Source organism: Corvus kubaryi, unplaced genomic scaffold (genome assembly GCF_017639235.1).
Source record: "Corvus kubaryi isolate FWS band 111438036 unplaced genomic scaffold, C.kubaryi_AGA036_p1.0 37387, whole genome shotgun sequence".
NCBI classification, from domain to species: Eukaryota; Metazoa; Chordata; class Aves; order Passeriformes; family Corvidae; genus Corvus; species Corvus kubaryi.
Genome location: NW_024581129.1, coordinates 1,846,288 through 1,868,349, shown reverse-complemented (window position 1 = coordinate 1,868,349; position 22,062 = coordinate 1,846,288). Strand labels below are relative to the sequence as shown.

General features: G+C 38.9%; 2 protein-coding genes and 1 long non-coding RNA gene across 9 annotated transcripts in view; 1 reads left to right on the top strand and 2 right to left on the bottom strand.

The window, feature by feature from the left end:
• The first annotated feature begins 3,506 nt into the window (after positions 1-3,506).
• The window catches only part of LOC121668872, a 22,227-nt gene continuing 3,671 nt past the window's right edge, over positions 3,507-22,062 (top strand). For both annotated transcript variants that reach the window (XR_006017573.1, XR_006017572.1), the window contains exons 1-2: positions 3,507-3,594; positions 7,086-21,939. This is a non-coding gene — a long non-coding RNA (uncharacterized LOC121668872). The remainder of the gene's footprint in view (positions 3,595-7,085; positions 21,940-22,062) is intronic.
• On the bottom strand, positions 3,752-14,945 carry LOC121668870 (putative short-chain dehydrogenase/reductase family 42E member 2). The gene is made up of 12 exons (XM_042037126.1): positions 14,857-14,945; positions 12,479-12,714; positions 11,514-11,609; positions 10,680-10,740; positions 8,795-8,913; positions 8,366-8,441; positions 7,272-7,354; positions 6,614-6,751; positions 5,476-5,541; positions 4,619-4,682; positions 4,223-4,296; positions 3,752-4,020 (listed from the first exon to the last, which is right to left on the bottom strand). Exons 2-12 carry the CDS (start codon positions 12,707-12,709, stop codon positions 3,817-3,819), a joined length of 1,212 nt encoding a protein of 403 aa, XP_041893060.1. The 5' UTR covers positions 12,710-12,714; positions 14,857-14,945; the 3' UTR covers positions 3,752-3,816.
• Positions 21,049-22,062, bottom strand: part of VWA3A (von Willebrand factor A domain containing 3A) — a 25,188-nt gene continuing 24,174 nt past the window's right edge. For 5 of the 6 annotated variants that reach the window (XM_042037115.1, XM_042037116.1, XM_042037117.1 and 2 more), the window contains one exon: positions 21,049-21,995. In XM_042037115.1, the coding sequence (XP_041893049.1) occupies positions 21,990-21,995 (6 nt within the window). In that variant the 3' untranslated portion in view covers positions 21,049-21,989. The remainder of the gene's footprint in view (positions 21,996-22,062) is intronic. The other variant, XM_042037114.1, reaches the window with a different exon arrangement.

The window sequence follows — 22,062 nt, the reverse complement described above, 5'->3', positions numbered from 1 at the left end:
AGGGTTATAAAAAGTCCTCACAAGTGGTGAAGTGTTCAGAATCTGTTCAAGAGCAAGAGGAAGCGAAAATGAGGGTGTGGGAGCGGGGAGTGCAGTGGTGGCTGCACCGAGATCAATTACTGACACCAGCAGTAAAGGTGTGCAGATCGGCACATGCAGAGAGCAAGAGGCACATGAACCTGCACTCAGACTCACTGTTGGGTCCGATTTTCTGTTCCCTTTCCTGTGTTTGGTTTGACAGTACTGCAGCACGGCTTGGGCGTTGAGTATTTCAAATGAGATGAGGGTTTTTTCAGATGACTTTGCAGCTGCTGTGTCTGAGAGGGCTGCACATCCTTTATTTGAATATCAAAGCTGTAATTTCAGTAATTTGAAACTTTTTGGTGCTAATTGTATTCTTCTGACAGATTAGTAAAAATACTTCAGGACTGTGTAGCTGTAGTGAAATTTATTACACCAAGTATGCTTGAAGAAGAGTTGCAAACTGAAGGTGATTATCTCCCCCTCCTCTCTCCCTGCAAGTAGTAGTCTGAAGTATCTTTCATCTCCTCATTTTTAACCCATTCTGCAACATCTTGTTGCCACTTGCATTTGCTCAGTGAGTGTTACGGTCCGAGCATGACTGTGAATTTAGTGTGGAACTTCTAAGGGAACTTCTACCATGGGAGTGTTTTGTTGTGGTTGCCTTTAGTTTGGAAACAAGCAAACAACAGCAACGAGAAGGAACTGTCTGATCTCACAGATTGTCATCTGTTGTTGGAAAAGTCAAATTAAGCTATAACCAATATAAGGGGTTGAATGTTTTGACCCTCCAAGGATGGCTGCTTATCTGACCTATTTCATATGGGGAATTTAGGGAGGAAGAATAGAAAACTGAAGATGTGGAAGATGGATGTTGAGAATGAGGAAGAGGTGTTTCTTGAAAGGTGGGCTAATATGGACATGCAGTAACTTCTTGTTGCTCTTGAAAATTGAACTTGTGGTTTATTCTGAAAAACTGGCTGTGATTGAAGGGGAAGCTTGCAGTTCAGGGAAGCACTGTAAAGAAGTATTCAGGAAGAAATTTTCTTATCCCAGAAGAATATCCTAGTTTATGTTTGCATCTGTTGGTTTATTGTGGGATACACTTTGAAGGAAGAACAAGTCTATTAGTAGTAAAATATTCTGGGAAACTTTTTTATTACTGTTACTCTATTCACAGGAAATTCCAGTTACTGCACTGATGCTGATATTAAAATGAATATTGGAAACACTAATGAAATAAATAAGAATTATTGGCTCATCCTCTTAAGTACTGAATGAAAAGATTGTTTTGCACTTAGTGTTTCCAGTGCAGGACTTCAACACGATGTTTCCTGTCCAGGAGTGACAATGATCAGTTTGCCTGTAATAAGGAAGCATTTGGCTGAACAAAGGATGACATTGGGCAAGAGGGATGATGCACAAGAATCAATGGTTCCAGGGGCTGCCTTGGTCAGCTCCATTCTACTTTTCTGCTCACAGCTTTAATTTTTGTCCTGTGCCTAGACTTTTACATTCTAATGAAGTAACACTTAGTAAGTCCAATATTTGAGTATTTGGGAGAACTACTGCTCTAGGTTGCTGAGTGGGAAAAGAAAGCATGTGAGGTTTAGGTAAGAAAATACAGCGTGCTGTGGAGTGCTGGAAAGCAACTGAAAGTTGTTCGTTGTATTGGTGTTGTGGTAGTCTGAGGGCTGGCAAAAGTTGAATATATTTTGTTAGGCTATTTTAAGGGATGTGTAACAGCATGCTTAATTGATGGCTGAAATAATAAAAGCCAGTTATTGTTAATCAGTGCTGTTTTGACAGTGATGTAAAAAGCATCTTACCCAAAATAACCACAGGTTTGGTGTTACAGGACTGAAATGATGGGACTCCACAGGGACTTAAAACCACAAAGCCAGTGAATTCCTTGGTTAGTCCTAACTGAGGATCATCCAAACAAGGTCAGAGCCTGCACTCTTGTTAAAAGTGTTGGTGTAATCTGGGATGCATCCTGAGCTACCAGTCCAATAAAAGCAATGTGAAAGATTTATAAATAAGTAACTTAGAACCAAATTGAATGTTTGCATGCAGCTAAAATGCTCTCACTGGGAAGTCACTTTACACTTGTGGTTTTCTATTCTGCATTTCTAGGGAGTAAAGCCTTTCACAGTACCTCCTGCCTGCAGCACTTGCTGGGTCAGCTGCAGCTCTGTAGTGATAAATCGTGAATTGAACTGGTTTTAATCAAACCTGGATTAAGGTCTCATATATACAGAGCTTCTTTAAGCTTCCTGTCAATTGCCAGGAATAGGAGAGAGGGCTGAGAAATGCCCCTACTGAAGGAAGATGTAAAGGAAGATGGACAGTGGGAGCTCACTTTGTATGGAGAAGGATAATCTCCAACTGCAGATCCATAATCAAGCAGACTCTACTGCTTTCACCACACAAAAATATTTGTTTAGTGAAAAGAAAAAAAAAACAGAGTAAAACAAATCATTGCTCACTCAAGCTGCAGTGGTAATTGTGGCTGCTCATGCATTTTCCTGTCACTGTGTATTGTCTTTTACCTGTAACCTTTATTCTTCCAGGGTTGCTGTTAGCTCTCCTGCGTATTCTTTAGATTTAGTGAGAGACTCTCCATAAGAGAGAGTCTACTGGTCTTAAAAATCCTGTAAAATGCTAACAAAAGACAAAATGAATACAGAGTGGAGATAATCAGTTGGCAGAGCTTTTCCATCACTGTCTTCCATGACCTACCGTGGCAAATCCAGCGCTCCTGATTCATGTGGGGACCAAGAGAGGGAGAACTCGCTGGTCAGAGCAAAGCTGGTTCCTAAGAAAAAACTCTTTAACATCTTTAAGGTTTGTCAGGGCTACACCTGGTGTTTATGTGTAGCACAGGTGGCTCACATAGTGCAATCCACCCATGAAGCAACTGATGTAAGCCTTAAGAAAGGGGAAAAGAGAGAGGCTGGATTCTCACTCCTGTCTTGGTCCTTGGCTTGTCTGCTCACCCCAAAATGCAATTCCCTGAACACACGGTGTGTGCCAGCACTGCTACAGGGTTGTGGTTGTGGTGAATGTGACTCCAGGGAGCAGTAACAGCTGGCTGAACTACCCCCTTCCCACAAGCTCCTTAAAAACAGTATTTGGTTATTATTTATTATTGCATTTAAAGCATATTATTTGATTTACAAACACACATAATGATACTTACTACATTTTTTACAAAGCTTTAGCACAATAAAACTTTTACATAAATAGGATTTTCATTCTTCTAATCACCTATTATTTATAAATATTTACTTTCCATATTTTTTGCACTGTTTCCCAGGTCTCTGTAGCTCCTCAGACTAACTGACAGTAGCTGTAGCTGTGGCTTCATCAGAAGAGTTGTTTAGTCACCCTTTTCTTCATTGGAGCTACTGGACTTGTTACAGCACTGTTGTCCTGTGACAGTTCCTCTTCTTCCAACTTCTCACCCTCCTGAATCATCATTTTTAGAAAATGCTTCCCAGCATGAAACCATTAATTAATGAAGATCCATTAAAAGTATTCCTGCACCCATTTGTGGTGAACTCCTTTGATGTAAGTGTGTTGCTCCTGGGGAACATTTCCTGATACGTCCTACGTTTTCACTTTTGTAGTTGTTTTTTGGGTTATTTTCTTTCTTTCTTAATGAGATCGGAGAGGTGTCATCATAGTAATATGAATAAGAAAGTCCAGAGTGGCTGAGGAATGTACTAAAACCAGATCATTAATACTCAAACAAAATGAGGTTTCCTGGAACAGGTGGGTGGTTATTTGATTTTAGAAGAAAGAAAGAATGATCAAACTTAACAAAATGCCAAAACCAAACACCATTTTAATGAACGTGTGATCTTCTTGGCAGGTAGGTCTTGTTTTCAGATAATGATCCACAGAATCAGCGAATGAGAATTTCTTTGGTTTGTAACCGAGTTGATTTCGTGCCTTGTCTATTCGGAAAGTGTGAGTTACAGTGACATTCCACACCTAAAATCCAAAAGAACAGTTATGGAAGTGACTTTAATATCCAGTTCTCTAGAACTTGGAGGAGAATATATCAACAACGATACTACAATGGAAACAGAACAGAAAACAGAGCTGTAATGCTGACAATCCAAAGGGTGTATCACATACCTAATGAGAATTTTAGTCAGAAATATATAAACATTATCTCTTTTTATCTATTTACCTCATTCCTTGTCAAGAAAGGTGTGAAGCTAAAAACTGGCTTTAGTATCAGGTGCAGATATTCCATCACAGTGGCTGTGTAACAAAAATTACTTAATGAGACATCTGGGTAACAATAAACTGAGACAATGCTGACATTGTACATCCTGTAATTCCTGCTGGTAAAAGGCACTGTTTAATTTATAGAGTACATGATGAGTTTATGACTAGCCTTTAAACTTTATCTGGTACAATTAATACCACATGGCACAAGCGATTATTCTCAATTAAAATAATGTTAAGTTAAATAATTCCCTCAGTTTGGGCCCCTGCATTTTATAAAACCACTATGTAGCTTCATAGGAATAAAAAAATCAAACAACCCACAATAATTAAGAACATATTCTTTTTTTTTTACCTGCTATATGAGCCAGGAGAACAGGAATATGTATCCAAGGTTTCCTGTAGCCTAGTTTTTCAAACTAAAAAGGGTATAAAAGGAAAGAATAACAGAGAACTTATACCAAATTGAGGGTATCAATGAGGCATGAAAATGGAAAAAAATAAAAGAGTGTTTATAAAACTTGTATCTAAACTTTTTTTTCCAGCTAGTCTCCCTGTCAATACTGGTGGTAAGAAATGCAGTTGAAACGCACTTCTCATTCTTTGGTGTCCATCTCCCACCCTTCATCTGCAATTGTACAGTAAAGGGGAATAAAAGGCCACTTCCAAGGAAGTGACCTAGACTGGAATACTGAACTACAATTAAATACAGGCCCACTGTTCTACTGCAGTCATTTTCTGTGATGGCATTGCAGGATCAAACCTTGGCATGCTCCTGGAATCCCAGCCTGATATTTCTGAAAATATAGTGTTGTGTCTTTTTAGCTTCTAAGATAGGATTCTGAATGGGCTTCCCTTCTGTGCTGCAGCTGGTGCCCGAACAAAGGGATAAGCAATGGCTGTAAGAGTCCTGCCAGGTGCCAGTGGCAGAGCTTGCTGTGCACTGTGGGTTTGCTTCATGAAATGTTGCTGTTCTGCAGCAGGTTCTGGGCCTCTCAAAGCAGTAAGGCCAAACTCCAGTTACATATATCCAAAACTTCCCTTAACACCAGTGGAACTTTGGGATAATCAGGAAGAACAGGACTGAGTTTAATGTTAAGTAATTCAGTAATTCCTGTGCACTGAACTTCATTTAGTTGGTCTGGTGTGTCAGTCAGTGACAGGACTTTTGCCCACGTGGTGCTGGGACCTGCAGGGCTGTGCAGTACATACCAAAGGCACGATCCACTCAGAGAAGATGACATTTTCACCATCGTGGATGTAATAAGCCTGACCACTCTGGTAAAGAAGCAGAGAAAAACAGTGACAAAACACTGTGCACAGGATGGCATTTTCTGTCTCTCTCATACCTACCTAACATGTCATGATTTTGTTAGCAACATGCACAGGGTGAACGTACACAGAGCAAACTGCCTTCACTGGGCTTCACTGCAGTAACCCCACAGTGGTGGTAGAGCTCATGATGATTAACCATGCTGTAGTGTAGATCAGAGCTCAGTTTCCCCCTGTAGTAGCCCAGCTGTTGGAGCACGATGTTCTTCATGATGTGCAGGGCACAGAATTACCTTTGTGAGTGCAACAGAAGGGGCAGCACTGACAACATTTAACAAACACAGCTCTGAGGTCAAGTTCCGGCTGTGCTCTGGATGAGGGGTCTGCCCAGCTCTGAGTACCAGGAACACCTGAGCACCCCAAGCAAACCTGGGACTCTGGGAGTGACATCAATCTAAAACAGCTGTGAGGCTTCCAAGCACTGAACTAATAGAAAACACATGGAGAGATGTTCGCCTGTGTCTACCTGTTGTCTGTATGTTCCTACCAATGTAAATAAATCTGGTACCTTCAAGAACTGTGAATGCAGCAGCTGCTGCAACGTTGTCAGTTCTCTAATGCTTCACAGTCCTCAGATTGCTGTTGCAATTACGACCAGTAGAACAAAAAGAAAAACCTTTTAAAATTGTCCATTAATTTTGTACGTCTCTTTTTGGAATTTTCAGCTCTGAAAATTCAACTGGAATGCCTCAGAACGATTGCTCTAAATTTTATGCATCTAGGATCAGAACCTATTTTCAAGAGAACAGGATATATAGATTTGTGTAATGGTGAATATATTAAGCTAGTTAAAAATACAGTTTCTTCCAGTAACCCAGGAAATTGTGTCTTTCCAAACCAAACAAAAACATCATCAAGATACGAGCAAAATGTATTTGCATTTGCACTGTCTGTGTGCTTGTGGAGCCACACACCATTTTAGAGAATTTAGCATATGACTTTTTGGAGACTCTTTGGTCTCAAAACATCAAAAATTAAACTTGTTTGAGAACTCACAATGATTATATTGTTTACTTACAGCTACGTAGCCCTTCTCAGAGGTGAGAGCCTCAGCAGCCAGTAAATGAGCTTGCACTAGATTTCCTATGTGAACCCAGTTCATCTGAACTTTGTGATTCCCGAATTTGAAGTTAAAAAGTCTCCGCTGGATATTTATCTGTAGAAACAGAAAACATGAGATAACTACATTATACCTTTATTATGCAGTATAACATTAATTTTGTGTCAACCCAAATACTTGGAACTTGCTGTATTTGTGTACAACTGCAACACAAGGAAGGTGTCACAAGAAAAAATCCAACTAGTGGGTGGTTTTGTAAATCAAAGATGGTTGCACTGATAGGCAGTGGCAAAATATGGTGACATTATACTGTTTAGCAGAAACTAAAGTGCATATTTAAAAGACAGTATTTCCATTAAACAATAGGGATGCAAACCTACTTCTTTTGCCATGGCATTTCAACCTTCCATTTTCTCTTTTCACTGAAAAGCCCAGCTTGATCCTGGCCCGCAGTGCTGCTTTCCTGCTGTTTGTTACCCTGCACCACATCACCTGTCCCTGAGCTTTCACCACATTCCTGCAGGAATGGTTAAGAACTGCAATCAAGGTACCCCACTTGTGTTATGCCCTTACAACTACTCGTGGTGTCCTCCAGAGCTGACTACAAAACACATACGGCTACTCGAGGCAGGTGCCGCTGCTCTTCTGGTCCATAGATGCCCGGTGGGCGAAGCACACATGTGTGGAGCTTGTCCCCTCCTTGGAGAGAGAGCAACAGGTCACTGTTAGACAGCTGTGATGGCAACATACGGTTGACACATACTGTCTGAATTTTACACTTTCAAAATTAAGGCTCAGTCTGACCATTCCGTGTGGTTCAGCTTCCTGGGAACCTGATTTCGTTGTTGTGCAAAACTGAATTCAGTAGCAGTGACAGACCTGAGCTTAGCAGCCTGGAAAACCAAATCCCATAAGAGTTTGAATAGGAACAGGACAAATCAAACTTTCCTCCTGCTTGATTTTTTCTATTTATTACAGAGAGAAGTTTACAACTTATATTTGTCCACTCTAGACATGTACAATACTGGAAACAGACCACTCAATTTGCTATATCCAGACTCCGTGCTTGCTTGCAGATCAAGGGCACCATAAAGGAATGGAAGAAGTCTCCTAAACAGAGGCTTTCAAATGAGTTTGAATATTGTAAATCAAAATTAATACTCTAAGACTGACATGTGAATGAGTAAGCAGACTCCTCTGACTCCTGAGAACAGGCACAATGACACCTTTCATACGGCCAAGAATATCAGGTCATAGGCATTTGCTCAGTAGTTAATCAAGGATGCTAAAATTGAATCCCCACCTAGCTTACGTTTGCCAACTTTTCTGTTAAGAGAAATCAGTAGGAATAGCAAAATATGTATCTAAAAGCAAGGAGACGTATTTCCCTTGCCATGTTCAGATAGATTTTTAGCCACAACTATTCATGTTGACTAGAAGTCAACATGTCCCTGATATTACCAATCTCTTTAGGAAACTGGGACTATTCTTCCCCAGACACTTGTGAGCCGTGGGATTACAAGAAGGACCCATTGGACAGTGCTGACAGATTGGTATTATCAGAACAGCTAATTATCCACCAAAGAGAGGAGTAGAATCAAATAAATCCTTATTTCAGTTAAAGTATCCTATTGATAAATGAGCAACCAGAGAAAGGAATGCCCATTAGCACTCCTAATGATAGAAAACCCCCAAATACTTTATATGTACCTTTTAGTAAAGTTCCATTAGCAGCAAGAACCATTTGGTCTGCAATTGCCTTGGTTCTAGAATAATGATTAAATTGCTATAAAGAAAGCAGAATAAGATAATTGTTAAATTATATTAAACTTACTGTTTCTGACTGACAACATTTCAATCTAGCCAGCTCACAGGTATCAGCTGAGCAAAACAAAACTAGAAATAATAAGATTTAGTAAATATATAGTTTGTCTATGACAAAAAACTTAAGAGACTTAAAAATTAGTGGCACAAGCTTAGCTTCAGAGGGAATTTAAGTCCATTAGTATTTATTTAACTCACTTCTTGAGCTGAATGTACTGAGAACATCTGCAGTGAAACAACTGCTCTCAGAACAGCCTTGGCACAATCTACCCTTTGGAGCACAGTAAATGCCACACCATCCCATGAACGAAGTACCTTTTCCAGTGGAAAATATGGTACAGTTTCTTCATCTCCTTCTTCTATAGGATTCCCTCCAAACACCACATTCACTGTACTGGTATATATCAGTCTAGGGATATTTCTTTGTTTGCAGACTACAATGATACACAAAATAAATTATTTTAAAACAAAAATAAAGAGGGAGAAATAACTGAACTGGCAGATTTTCTTTTTGAAAACAAACATTATGTTTATAGAAAAAAAGTATTATTTCAATTTTAACATTACCTTATCATTTAATATAATATTATCTTCCATTCAGCTGGAATTTTTCATCCCAAATATCTGCTATGTGAATATTACACCTTGTGGTCACCAAATGTTTCATGATGACATACCTGTAACTATCATATCACTGGTTTGCAGTCATCAGCTGGATAGAGGAATTATCTTCATGGGGGAAAAACTCCTCCTTGAGAAACCTTTCTTAAAACACGTTCATTTTACAAATTGAATACAAAGGAGATGAGTAAGAACATTGGTGTGGGACAGCCCTTGGGGCAGTGCTGTGGGGACCAGCCACTCCAAGGCTTTGCCCTGGGTCCCATGAGCTGCCTCTTGCACCCCATTTGATGGAACATGCAGTCACACAGGAGCACAGGCCAGCTCTGCCCACATGCCACAAAACTGCCTTTGTCTCAGTCTGCTCATAAGTGACAAATGATGTGTTAACAGGAAAACACACCCTGCTAGTGTATAATCAGCAGTGCTTCAAATACAAAGAAAATTAATGTTATTTGCAAAACAAAGACTTAATTACAGATTTCAGTCTTGTGTAGCTAAATTCTGCTGCATATATGTCATTGCAAACTTGAATAATGAACATTTCCTTTTTATTTAACAATATTCCTAAAATGGAAGTGAATTAATATTCAAAGTCAGGAATGTTTAGAATGTACAGGGCAGTCTTTCCAGCTGGTTCATTGGCTCATTTTGAAAATCATAAATGTTAATTATTGTTGCAAATATTTGGGAAAAAATACAATAATAAGGTGTATTATTAAAATGTAGATGAACAGGTTCATGCTCCTCCCAGCCTCTTGATTTGCTGGGAACGTATGGAAATTTGACATGACGTGTTTCTGTGGGTTTGGAGGTTGGGGTGGGAAGAAGGGAATATGTGGCAACTCTTCCTTCTAACTCATTTAGAGCTTTACTTGCCTACTATTCCATTTCTGCATTTTTTTCCAGAAATAACACACAGGCAGCATGAAAATTAGTCTAAATAAAAACTGATCTTGCCATTTTTATGCCTTTTTTTTTTTCTTTCTCCCCATTTGGTTTTTGAAAGAAAAACAAAGAGAAAGTAGCTTTGGTATTTACAGTACACTCGGAAACATTCTTTCTGGAATTGAATATACTGAAAGAGATCTACTGGCATCTTGCAGAGACAGTAGTTAAAAATCAGTATGTAATAAAAAGGGATCACAGATGAGCAGAAAGGATGGAAGATTTTCTGTATTAATGTGATAAAATAATAGCTAAATATACTTCTATGGTGCCTGCTACCAAATGTTTATGATACAACAAACAGTACAACAGCTCTCATCTTAGTTCTATGAGGAAAGAGGATAACACTGCTCCATTACATAGAGTAAAGGGAAAAAAATTAACCAGTACATGGAAGAGAGCTTTAGTTGGACTGCCAAGGAATGAAGTCCACTGAAAATCTATCCCCAGTTCAAACCAGTGGCAAGTCTACCTGCTTGGGGCCTGCACACCCAGGTTTACATCATGCTCTGACAGGAGGGAGAGAAGAGCCTCATTTTAGTGCCTGATCTTCACAGGAAACATCCAGTTAGAAAGTTTTTTTAATTCATGGTTTGGATCAGATGCAGAGAAAGAAAATCTAGGTACCTACCATCAATTATTATTTTTGTGCCGCCAACATTTATGGATTCAATCTGATCTTTCTTTTGAAGCTAGAAATAAAGTTTGCACAAGATTTAATCAATCAAACAAGTAACATTCACAATATGATGGTTACAGTTGCCAGATCTAGAATAGCTGAGGCTTTTTTATAATATTTGTTACAGTTCTGTCTGACATACAGTGATTTCTGGCAGTTCTCGTGTTTATTGTCTTGTTTAGTGTTTGAGTAAAGAAAGTTGAAAATGAAAGATAAAATGCATCTAAAGGGAAATAGCAATGCTTCAATATTTTGTCACACCCCAGATAATCCATGATATAGAAACAAGAATTACAGGCAGGGTTATGCTCCCTGAAAGCTTTCACAAGTTCTTGTTCCAGTGGCAATCTGTCCTGTTCCTAGAAATAAATCAGTAGGTTCATGACTTTTTTGATAACACCCTCTGTGAATATCACTGTTATTCAGCATAACATATTGATTGAAGTCTGTTTCCTCATGACTGAATTCACAAGAAGAAAATGCATCAGTATTAGTTTTAGAGCAATGCTGTCACTCTTCTTCAGATCAGAGAAAAAGACTGTACCTTCTTATCCAAGATCTTAAAACTGTGATCTCATTTTTCTAGAATATTTTGTAGTACGTTGCTTTCACACTTTGACTTTTATTATTTAAGGAATACCTCCCTTGTTGCCTGTATGGATGACTTGACCTTTATAACAATTTCTGTCTGACATAAATACCATAAAATTACATTCTTTGTTACTTGCAGACAATTCTTTTCTTTCTCAAAGTAACCAAAGAAAACTTTAGGAGAATGGTACTTGCTTGTTCCAATCCTGACATTCCACATGCAGCTACATGGAAAACACAGTCAACCCCTTCACATGCTTTGAACACTGCTTCATAGTCCCTCACATCACCCTGTAAAATGAGAAAAGAATGGAGTTTTGACAGGCAGAGCTCTTTACATTCTCTCTAGAACTATATTAACTATGGCCAGTAAGGAAAATCTAAAGCTATTCTGGTCTATTTTTCACAGTACTTAACAACAATTAAATAAAGCATTATGAACAAGGCAGAAAAATCAATGACTAAGAATTTTGCCAGTATTTTGTTGCAAAACAAAGATGACTCTTGTTGGCTTTGATTATAATGCGTATTTTCACGCTTAGTCCTGCAGCCTCCAGGCTGGCAAAACTTGTTTGACTTGAATGGGAGCAGCAAGGGCTGGAGAATCGAGCCCCAGGGACAATAAATCACAGCAGGAAGGGTTCAGCTGTTTGCCTTGGAATCACCAAATAAGAGAACGCCATTTCTGTTGGCACCTTGACACCCGATCTGTGCTGCCTTCACAAATGTCTCTTTTTAAGGTTTATTCGTGGTGCACTGTATGATAACTTTAATTACAGTTTTACACAAGAGTGAAAACCCTAGTACACTCTATATGGATTTAATACTTTATTTAGTGTACATTAGTGTATTACAATCACATTTATGAAATTCCATTTATCACTGAACACACCTGTATCTAGTATTAAATGGTATGGTGGGGTTAGAGTATTATATTGCATTTTTGTATACCAGGTAATGCTACATTAACAGTACTCCCCATACATACAGATATCGATAAAAATATAGTACCTTGGTGTTCAGAATTCAGGTATTTCCAAATATTAGATACTATATTATTTCCTGTAATGAACTTGTCCTGAAAGGCTTTTCAGTAAATGTTTTAATCAAAGGTCCTTAAGAGGAAGCCTTGACAATGAAGCATCAGACATGTAACATACCTTGAAAAAATCCGCTCCGCTTGGAATTTCCCATTTAGGTTTCCGTACATCGAACAGCACAACAGCAACTCCTGAGCTAACGAGGGCACATCCCAGATTGTATCCCAGGTAGCCCCCACCTCCTGTCACCATTGTCCTGGTGCTCCTGGCAGCCAGCAGCCCAGCAGGCTCCGTCACTTGGCTCTCACAGGGTTGGCTGCTGTGGAGCTCTTCTGCGAACCCCTCTGGCATCACGACTGCAACAGAGAAATCTCTTGAAAATTCCTGCATAGTGCTCTGAGATCTGGGTCATTTCAATTACTTTCCCATTACAATGGTCCTATACTAGTTTTATTATCTTAATATGTTTAAAATGTATAAATTCATAATTTTGCTGATGGGCTATGTATAATGTGTAATGAGTCTGAATACTTTTATATTCCAAGATTTAGTCTTTTCCTCATATCACTAAATGTCATATTATATAAAATGAAGAGAAATTACAGAATTTTAGAGCCATTATAATTACCTAACCTTAACAGCTATGATTGCATTTTTGAATGCTTGGTTCAATCAAACATTTTACCCTTGAAAACTCATTAACTTCTGATACATTAATGCCAAATAGATGTTATCCTACTACTCAGGAAACTAAACCAAGACGTTAGATAAGGAATATAAGGAAGGATTCATTCTACTTTTAAAATTCACTTTATTTCACATTTGGGTCTTCAGCAATGATAAAAATTTGTTACCATTTTAAGCTTCTCTGGTTATACATGAAATATATTTCGTTTTCTGTCCAGTTCTCACTAACTTTTGACCAAAATTTTCTTGATAGGCATTCAAAGACAGCTAAACTGACAAGGGGCAGAAGAGATAAGCCATCTGCCCTGTGGGTTCATCTACTTGGGAAAACGGATTGGAGTATCATTCTAGGATAACAACTCCATGGGAGTTACCCATCTGTACACCTTGTTCTGTATTGCAAATTGGTTTATTCTACATTAATCACTTCTGTTTAGAAATTCACTTATCTTCTGTACCTCAGGTGACTGGTATTCCAGACCACAGTGTTGTCCAAGAAATGAGTCCATTTAATTCTCCCACACAGAGAGCCCCTGTTGTCCTAATTCCATGCTTGGCCTTTGCACATTAGGATCTAGGCTGTTACACCCCCAAACAGAAACCCAGAAGAAATAAATCTGAAATCAGTCATGTCACTGTAAAGTGGGAGCCAAACTGAGTGCCTGCAGGCTATTCCAGGAATATGGACCCAATCTCTGCAGATTATTTTGGTTTTCTCATAGGGGGAGAGGTCCTCATATGAGAGGAACCTCATAGTTAAGTACAGCTCGCTCTCAGCCATTTACACCAGGCTTCAGCAGAGCTCAGGCAGAAACTGGGCATGGCTGGTAGCTGGCATCTCTGTCACTTCCAGGGTGACAAAAAAATTCTAGAAAAGTAACACAAAATGCAGCCACAGCACACAAAATTATAGACTACCTTTGCTATTGCTTAGTTAATATTTTATAATTTTGTTTGCGATATTTTTCTTATTTTATATATTGATTTTTAGATTTCAGACACAGGAAATTACTGTATTCTCCATGCTGTTACATGGCTTTAACACCAATGTCAGTTCACTCAATTCAGCAAAGTGAGTGGCATAACAGTGTAAAACACAAGCTCCTTATGTTGAAAAACATCCTGACATTTCAAAAATGAAAAATAATCCACATTTCAAAACAAAATTTAAACTAGAACTAATATAATACAACTAAAAAAAGTACGCTGTCTTGTTCAAGCAAGGAGACATAAATTTGTACTCCTGGATTATGCTATGCAGGAGTCTTAAGCCATATAAAATTCTTTGGCCATGTCTTCTGAGAAAAAGCATCTTTTTATACACTGTAAGGAGACCTAAAGTTAAGCTTATCACATATACTACAAAAAGATATTTGAGAAATGGTATATATTTGAATACTTGTCATTAGTATCTCATGAAGATTTAAGTAAGCTGGAGGTCACATAAAAGAGTTTAAAGATTTTTTTTTTATAGAAATCTCTTAAAAAGCACTAATAGCATTAATATATTAATCTGCTTCATGGAATTAGAAAATTGTTTTCAAATTTCAAATGTAAACAACTTTCTTCAAAAAAATAATTCTTTCCAGAATCAGTAGCTCTTTTTTCTCTGAATTTATAGGAGCTATTCTGATTTATTAATGTATTCTGCATGATAAGCACAGCTACATCTCATGCAGCACATGCAGTGTGAGTTGCTCGTAGCTCCCCTACCGTCATTTCAAATACCAGAAGTGTTCTAATTACTTCCCATAAAAAGTTAGAGTCAAACATATCAGATATTTAAAAATAGCCAAAGTAGTAGTAAGTACCTGTGGTAGAATCCTGCTGTCAGCACTGTCCCAGTCCTTCCTGTCCAGGTAGGAGGGTGAGATCTCTCTTTGCTGGACAATCCGTGACTCAAGGGCATCAGGTACTCTCAGGCAGACAGAGAAGTTCACGTGTGCTCAGGCCTTTTGCTGTTCCTGCTCCTTTGTAGCTGGTGGTTGGGCTGGGAGCCAAAAAAGGGCAGGGCTTAATTAGTACATAATTTATGTTCCTTTTCAGGAAAAAAAAAATTTCTCCACATCAGACCATTCTTAACAGGATGGTACCTCTCACTGACCTGGTAAAAGTGTACGACACTACACAACATAAATACACCCTTGGTATATTGTTATTCTGTAGATAAACTGTACTAGAGTTTTCCTGTAGATAGAGAAGAACTGTACTAGAGAAGAAACAAAAATCCTGTTTGGCAGTGCTACACAGCACTTTCATCCTGACTTTTCTATCTCCATCCCCAACCCAGTTTTGTATTTGCAGAGAGGCACAAGGGTTGTTCTCTGCCTTCCAAGATGAATGAAGGTAATAAACTACCTTGTGCACACCAGAACAGGAAAAGGTGATTTACTGTTAAATAATGCATTTAAAATGAAGGATGAATTAATGAAATTATTAATAATTATTTATGTTCTCTGTCCTAAGGTTTTAAAGCACTTTTAAAACACATATGCTTTTGCAAATTAAACAATGAGAAATCAAAGCCAACATTTTTAAATGGGTGTGTCTAAAATTAAGTCTCAAAACAGTAGTTAAGATGCTAAAGAAACACTCCCACATCTAAATATAAATTACTACAATTTTCAGTGTTGGCATGTTAGAAATATCTCAAGTTCATAGGTAACCAATTGCAATTTAAATGTAATTTAATGTTCATGTGCTGACAAGAACTCAAACCGACACCTAGGAAAATGTATCTTAGCATAACATGTATGTTCCAAAGTCCCTACAGTCGGCATTAGAACCGGCACCTTTGAACCTGTCAAATTAATCTGCACTTCTTGGATTGCTGGGTGACAAGCTCAGCTCACAGTAAAACCCCCAAGAACACCAAATTCTCTGTTTTGAGCTGTCCACAGCACTGACAGTTTTCCCCATTTAATGCAAGAAATAAAGTGCCCATTCTCTCGCTGAACTATTCCAGAGCTCCTTCACAAGTCAAAGCAGCTGGTCAGCTTATTCAGGGGATATCAATCCCTCACTCTTCAGTGAAATTTAACAAAGAGTATTTTAACTTGGCTTTGGTTTCCACCTTGACAAGAAGGGGACACCTCAGAGGAGTTCTCAGAACTGGTATTTTGTACCTCTCCTGTTATGCTTATTCTCTTACCTTTAGTAAAGAGGGGTGCCCATATTTTATTCAATGAATCCTGCTTAGTATTTCTGAAAGAAACAGAAGCTAAAGTTACAAGGAGAAAAGCTGCTGCATTAAGATTGGAGCTTGCTTTTGGTCTTGAATCACAATTCTATACTGCCTTTTTCTACTTTTTCTCCTGTGACCAGTCATAGGTCATGTAGGCACATAGAAACAAACAAAACATCCAGTACTTGTAGCAGATGACTATAAAATACAGCAGGAAGGTGTCAGACAGTTTGTCCATTTATTTACATGGAGAAGGTCCACATTTCTGAAATGTTGTGTTGGCTTACCAAAATGTTACTGACATCCACATGGTAAAGCAATGTTGAAATGTAATTGCACTGTTTCATAGAGGAACCCAGGAACTTACACAAGTTCATTTCAAATCACATGCTGGTAGAGCCAAGCCTGAATTGAGTAAGGAGGATTTGGCATAAGACAGACAAGACAATCTCTGTCTCCAGCATACAAAGCCTGGTCCCTGTGCTAGTTCTGGGCACTGCTGGGTCCTGGACCCCAGCGGGGTTTCAAACCATGGCCCAGAAGGCAGATGTGGAGATCAGGTCTGAGTCTCTGTCACTCAACAGGTCCTGTGAACTTCACAGCTCTGCCCTCCCAGGCCACAGAACAGGAGCTGTGCTCCAGCTGTGAGCTAACAGGAACCTGAAGAATGGTTTTCAAGTGTGGCAGATACTATGCAGAAAGGAGCCTTTAACAGACGTAACCAGAGCATGAAGAGCTTGACAGAGGTGTGAGTTAAGGTGACAGCCGGATATTTGGCGTGAGTCACAGGCAGGATGGGACATTCTGGAGGGCCCAAGGGCAGAGGAATAGCAGAAAAGAAGAGACTAAGCTCTCTTAAAGCTACTGAAGGACAGGGTTGTGCTGAAATAGCTGCAATATAAAAAATACCCTCTCTTCATTTAACTTACTAAAATTTCCAGAATCTAAGCCCTCAATTAGTAGAGTTGTCCAAGCTTGCCATGTGTTTGAGCACCTCCTTGTGCACTTGTTCACATGCAGATGCCCCATCACAGGTACTGACAGTTTGTGAACTCGGAGTGGTGAGACTCGTTTGGACAGGGTGCCAGAGCACTGATCCCCTCTGCAGCTCCAGAGGAGTCTGGGCAGAGCTGTTGTAGGGTGTAAGTACTTCTGACTAAGGGTACTTATCTCTTTGTGACTACAAAAACAATCACCCTCATAACAAGGACTGAGTCTAAAACAACAGAGAGCCGAGAGAAGGGAACTGTCAACAGTAAGACGTTCACTCTTTATGTGAGAGAAGATAAAAAATGTTAAAAAACATTTAAATCAGGTCTTGAAATGTTAATGGAAAAGAGGAAAAGAATAGAACTCTAATTATGTCTAGCTGTGCTTACAATTTTTGGTCAAAAAGATAAATTGTGGGATCTGAATTTGTGAAAGGAAGCTTCAGAATATTTTTCATATAACCAAATGCTAAACATTGGTACATATCAAATATTTCTAAGGCATGAAGTCATCCTTAAAAACGCTTACCAACACAACATTAATGCAACAACAAATATAATACCCAAAGTGTTATGATAATACAACATTCTTCACATTCCTTGCTAAGTTAGAGGAGTAAGACACAGAGGCAAAGCAACTTACCCATGTCATGCTCTAAGTCCAGGCCAGAAATGAAAAGAAGATGCAGATCCTTATTCCTTGCTGCAAAGCTAAGAGATCAGGTTCTTCTTAAATCCCTCCATTCTTCATTAACATACATAAATATTCTCTCTCCTTCCTTTTCCCTGTTTCTTTGTGTATTTGTGTTACAGTTCTGCATATTTCACTGTTTCCTCATGGAGGGAATAAAGCACACATAAATACAGCCTTGGAACGTGCCACATAAAATGCTTTTCAAATGACTTTGTTCTCATTTCCTTTGCATTCGTGGTTACTTTGCATGTTACACAGATTGATTTACAGGTCAAATGAAATGATAACTCTGAGCCTGCATTGCCAAGTCAGGATGGAATTACAGGAAGAAACAAAGCAACTTCTCACAGCACCAATGAACATCCCTGTATTAGCCCTTGGGTCTTGTTAAAGAAGAGGAGAGTTTATGCAAAATTTGAAGGGAAGGAATACAAATGCATCATAAATAAAAATACTGTGTTACATTGTACTGAATAAAGGCATGTTTCTATACAATTAGCAGGGATCACAGCCTGGCTTGCTACACACAGGAATCGGAGACAACAGAAGTGTCAAACAAACTATACAGATGCAAGTTTGAAAGAGATTATAACCCCACTTCCAACAGGTTTGTTATTTGCTAGTTTTTTCTCTATTTGGAAAAGCCTTGGTACCGCGTTGGGAGTGGCCATGGTGACAGAGGCAGCCCATGTCACTGAAAGGATATAAACTTGTGGCTTACAAGGTCTGCCTAAGCTACTGACCAAATTCTGGGTAGCATTTAAGATTCTAACAGATGAAGTCTCATATAATATGAGTCAGGGATTATCAGTCTCCTTATAAATTACTTCTATACTTAAAACCTAAATGATCATTATTGTAACAGGGAAGGAAAAGGGTATTTTCTGATGCTGGCAATTTTCTGGAATTGAATTTTCCCTTCTTCCTCTCTCTTCATATTATTTAACTAATCAGGAAGCAAACATCTCATAAGCATCTGTTTGAGATGGCTTCACAGAGGATCAAAGTTCAATGGAATGAAATATACACCTGATATACATCTGATTTAGATGCATTTAAACGATTCAATGAAAATTCCAGTGACTTAGTCGTATTGACACATTTGGGTGCCTAAAGTCTTGGAACTTTGTGGTTACAGATCTAGATACATGCTAGTAATAGCAACATGCTTACAGGACACAGAGAAATTCTTACTGAACAGAATTCTAAAGGACACCACACACTGCCATTACCTTCCTTTGAAGCAGCATGAACTGCTGGGGGTTACTCAAATTCAGGCATATTTCGATGGAGGAATTTGTTACTTGGCCAAGCTGTCCCACCCCTCTTCTGGAAGCTGTCCCCTGAAGCAGCTAAGGCTGAACCATGCACAAAGGAGTTCCTGAACTGCCAGTCCTTGCAAAGGAATGGTTTGTGAACATCTGCACCAGTTAAACCCAGCTCAGCAGCTGGAAACTGGAAATTACAGCAGTACATGAGCTGCTCCACACGGAAATTCCCAGCTGTGAAAGCAGCACTCTTTTGAAGGGGGTCGCACACACGTGGAGGTAGTAACTGCTTTAGCCATTTGTCTTTAATTCATTGCACACAAATCAGCATATTCAGTGAGTCACAGCAATGACACGACTTGCAAACGAGCTGGCAGAAAAATATGCATTTGGTCAATTACAAAACTCCTCTTTTATTATGTCTTGAATACAGTGAGTTGCATTCCAGCAAGCACAAACCAGGAAAGCGAATGACACAGAGCTGACAGATCGACACTGAGGTCACAAACCGAGTATTACTCAGGTCATCCCCACTGAGGCATCTCCTGAAAATGTCTTCCTGGCTGAGCAGCCCTCAGACTGATGGGAGCAGGTAGGATGGGAGTTTCCAGGTAGGTAGTAAGGAGACAGAATCTGTATTTTAAAGGAAGGAGCTGCTCTGAGGAGGTAGCAGGGCTGACCAGCCTGCAAGACCACATGGCTTCGGCTGCACAGGCTGAACACACAAAAGAAGAGACCTTGGATGGGGTGCAATGGCTCAGTGCTGTAATATCTGACTATTTTACAGCTTCTGTGCTCATACACATTCTAACATCAACACTTGCTCCTTACTTTTCATTGCATTTTTCTTAACAGGAGGCTGAGAAGCCCTTAGCTCACACCACCAGCAAGAGAAGGCTCTGGGTTCCCAACACCTACTTCGAGTGTGAGATCATGCTCAGGAGAACCAGAGCAACGTGCTGTGCTCTGCCTACAGAAACAAACGCCCAGTCCAAGCTGAAACAAACAGCTCAGTGATGAGTATTCATGTAGGCTGCCCCAAATTTAGGGTTACAGATCCACTATCAGCCAACGGAGACACCGTGTAAATGCAATTGTTTTGATAGAGTAAAACCTCTGAACACCAAATACTGTATGGTGGGAAAAAGACTCTAAATGAGAGCCCTGACAATTGCAATCTAACACAACAGACTGAAATACTCTGATGCTTATCCACATTTGCAAAATCCAACATGTTCATTATGATCTTACTTCACAAAGAGCCTCTGATACCACACACCTGCATAAGTGTAATTCATTTTAAGTTCTTTTAAAGTACTTTTATAGGAATGTAAGAATCTATGCTGCAGTACTGTGACATTTCTTAAATCCTCCAAGGAACTAATAAGAAACCCTTTTTGGCAATACAGAAAGCTCATCCTTTCTACCTGGATTTACTGTTTTAACATTTCTGTTAGTACAAATCCTCATTTTATCAGTTATCATCATCTAGTATTTCTATACCCCAAACAGAAATGTAACCAATCCTGTTAATTTACAATTAACATTTTCATATCAAATCATTTCAGCAGTTACAGACATCCACAAACAAAATCACAGAAGGTGATGCATAGCACAAAGCACCAGTTTAACTGCAGTATTCCAGTGAAGGCTGGTACTAACAATGGAAGGCTGGAGTCACCTGGCTCAGAGCATACAACAGTAAAAAGATACATTTATGATAGAAATAATCTTCAATTCTTTGTAGAGATAACAGAGATAAAGGGACAGAAAAGACACCATCTCCCATATCACAGGATACCCAGTCATCCCCATAAGCTGGCACTCAGGAGATGCAAATGGCTCTGAATAAACACAGATCAAGTATCTGAATTTTGAAGTCTGAATCCATTTTTATTATATTACATACATTAAACACCTGAGATGAATTTCTAACCCTCTAAAAGACAACAGTGAACGTCTACAAAATACTAATGAGCTGTCATTACAGAAATCAGTAAAAAACAAGTATATTTCATAAGTCAACTAGCACTAGCAAACATATTTTAAATCTTTCTAGACAGGAACTGTGTAAGAACAGAATTGCTCAGAAGATTGGCAGTGTCTGGTTATACAAACACAACCAGGCTACACCAGCAACAGGGTATTACTTTCTTGCATGTCTGATAATTTCTGAATCATCAACTCTAAATCTTTCTTTACTGCCAACATGAAAAGCAAAGAGTTGAAATAATTATTAGCAAAACTTCTCTGTGCAAAAACATGAATTACAAGCTTTGTTTTCTGCACTAAGGTTATTTCTTGGACTTTCTATGCAAAACTGGCATAAAGAATTCTCTTCCTAACATCACAGCCATCTGTCCCAACTATTATGGATAATAAGCACCGGCAAAGAAATCTCAAACCAACTGACAAAAAAGACAATTTAGGCATACCAGCAACTAATTGAAGGAATTATTAATATGATGAGTAGAAGAGAAACAAAAGTTGTGACCCTGTATAACTACTGGTTATTTTAGAAATACATACACTTCTAAAATTTGTATTAGCTATATTGAAAACTATCCTCTACTTATATTTAAACTTCGTAGAGTTCAGGGCTTGATTTACCTTGAATCCTGCAAAATCTGCAAGTGGAGTCAGTGCAGCACTTACCATCTGCACCTTCTTGTCTTGCCAGCACTTGTGACAACAAAGAATAAATCTTCTCTTTTTCTTCTTGAAGCTGGAAGCTCTGAGCACACTTTGTAAAGAAGCAGGTAAGTGGTATGATTCCAGACCTCTTCAGCATCTTTTCTTCGTCTAAAATTTAATCCTACAAGTGAAGCACATGAATACTTTTTAAAATACAACTCAAAATATATAAACTGCATAGGCTCACT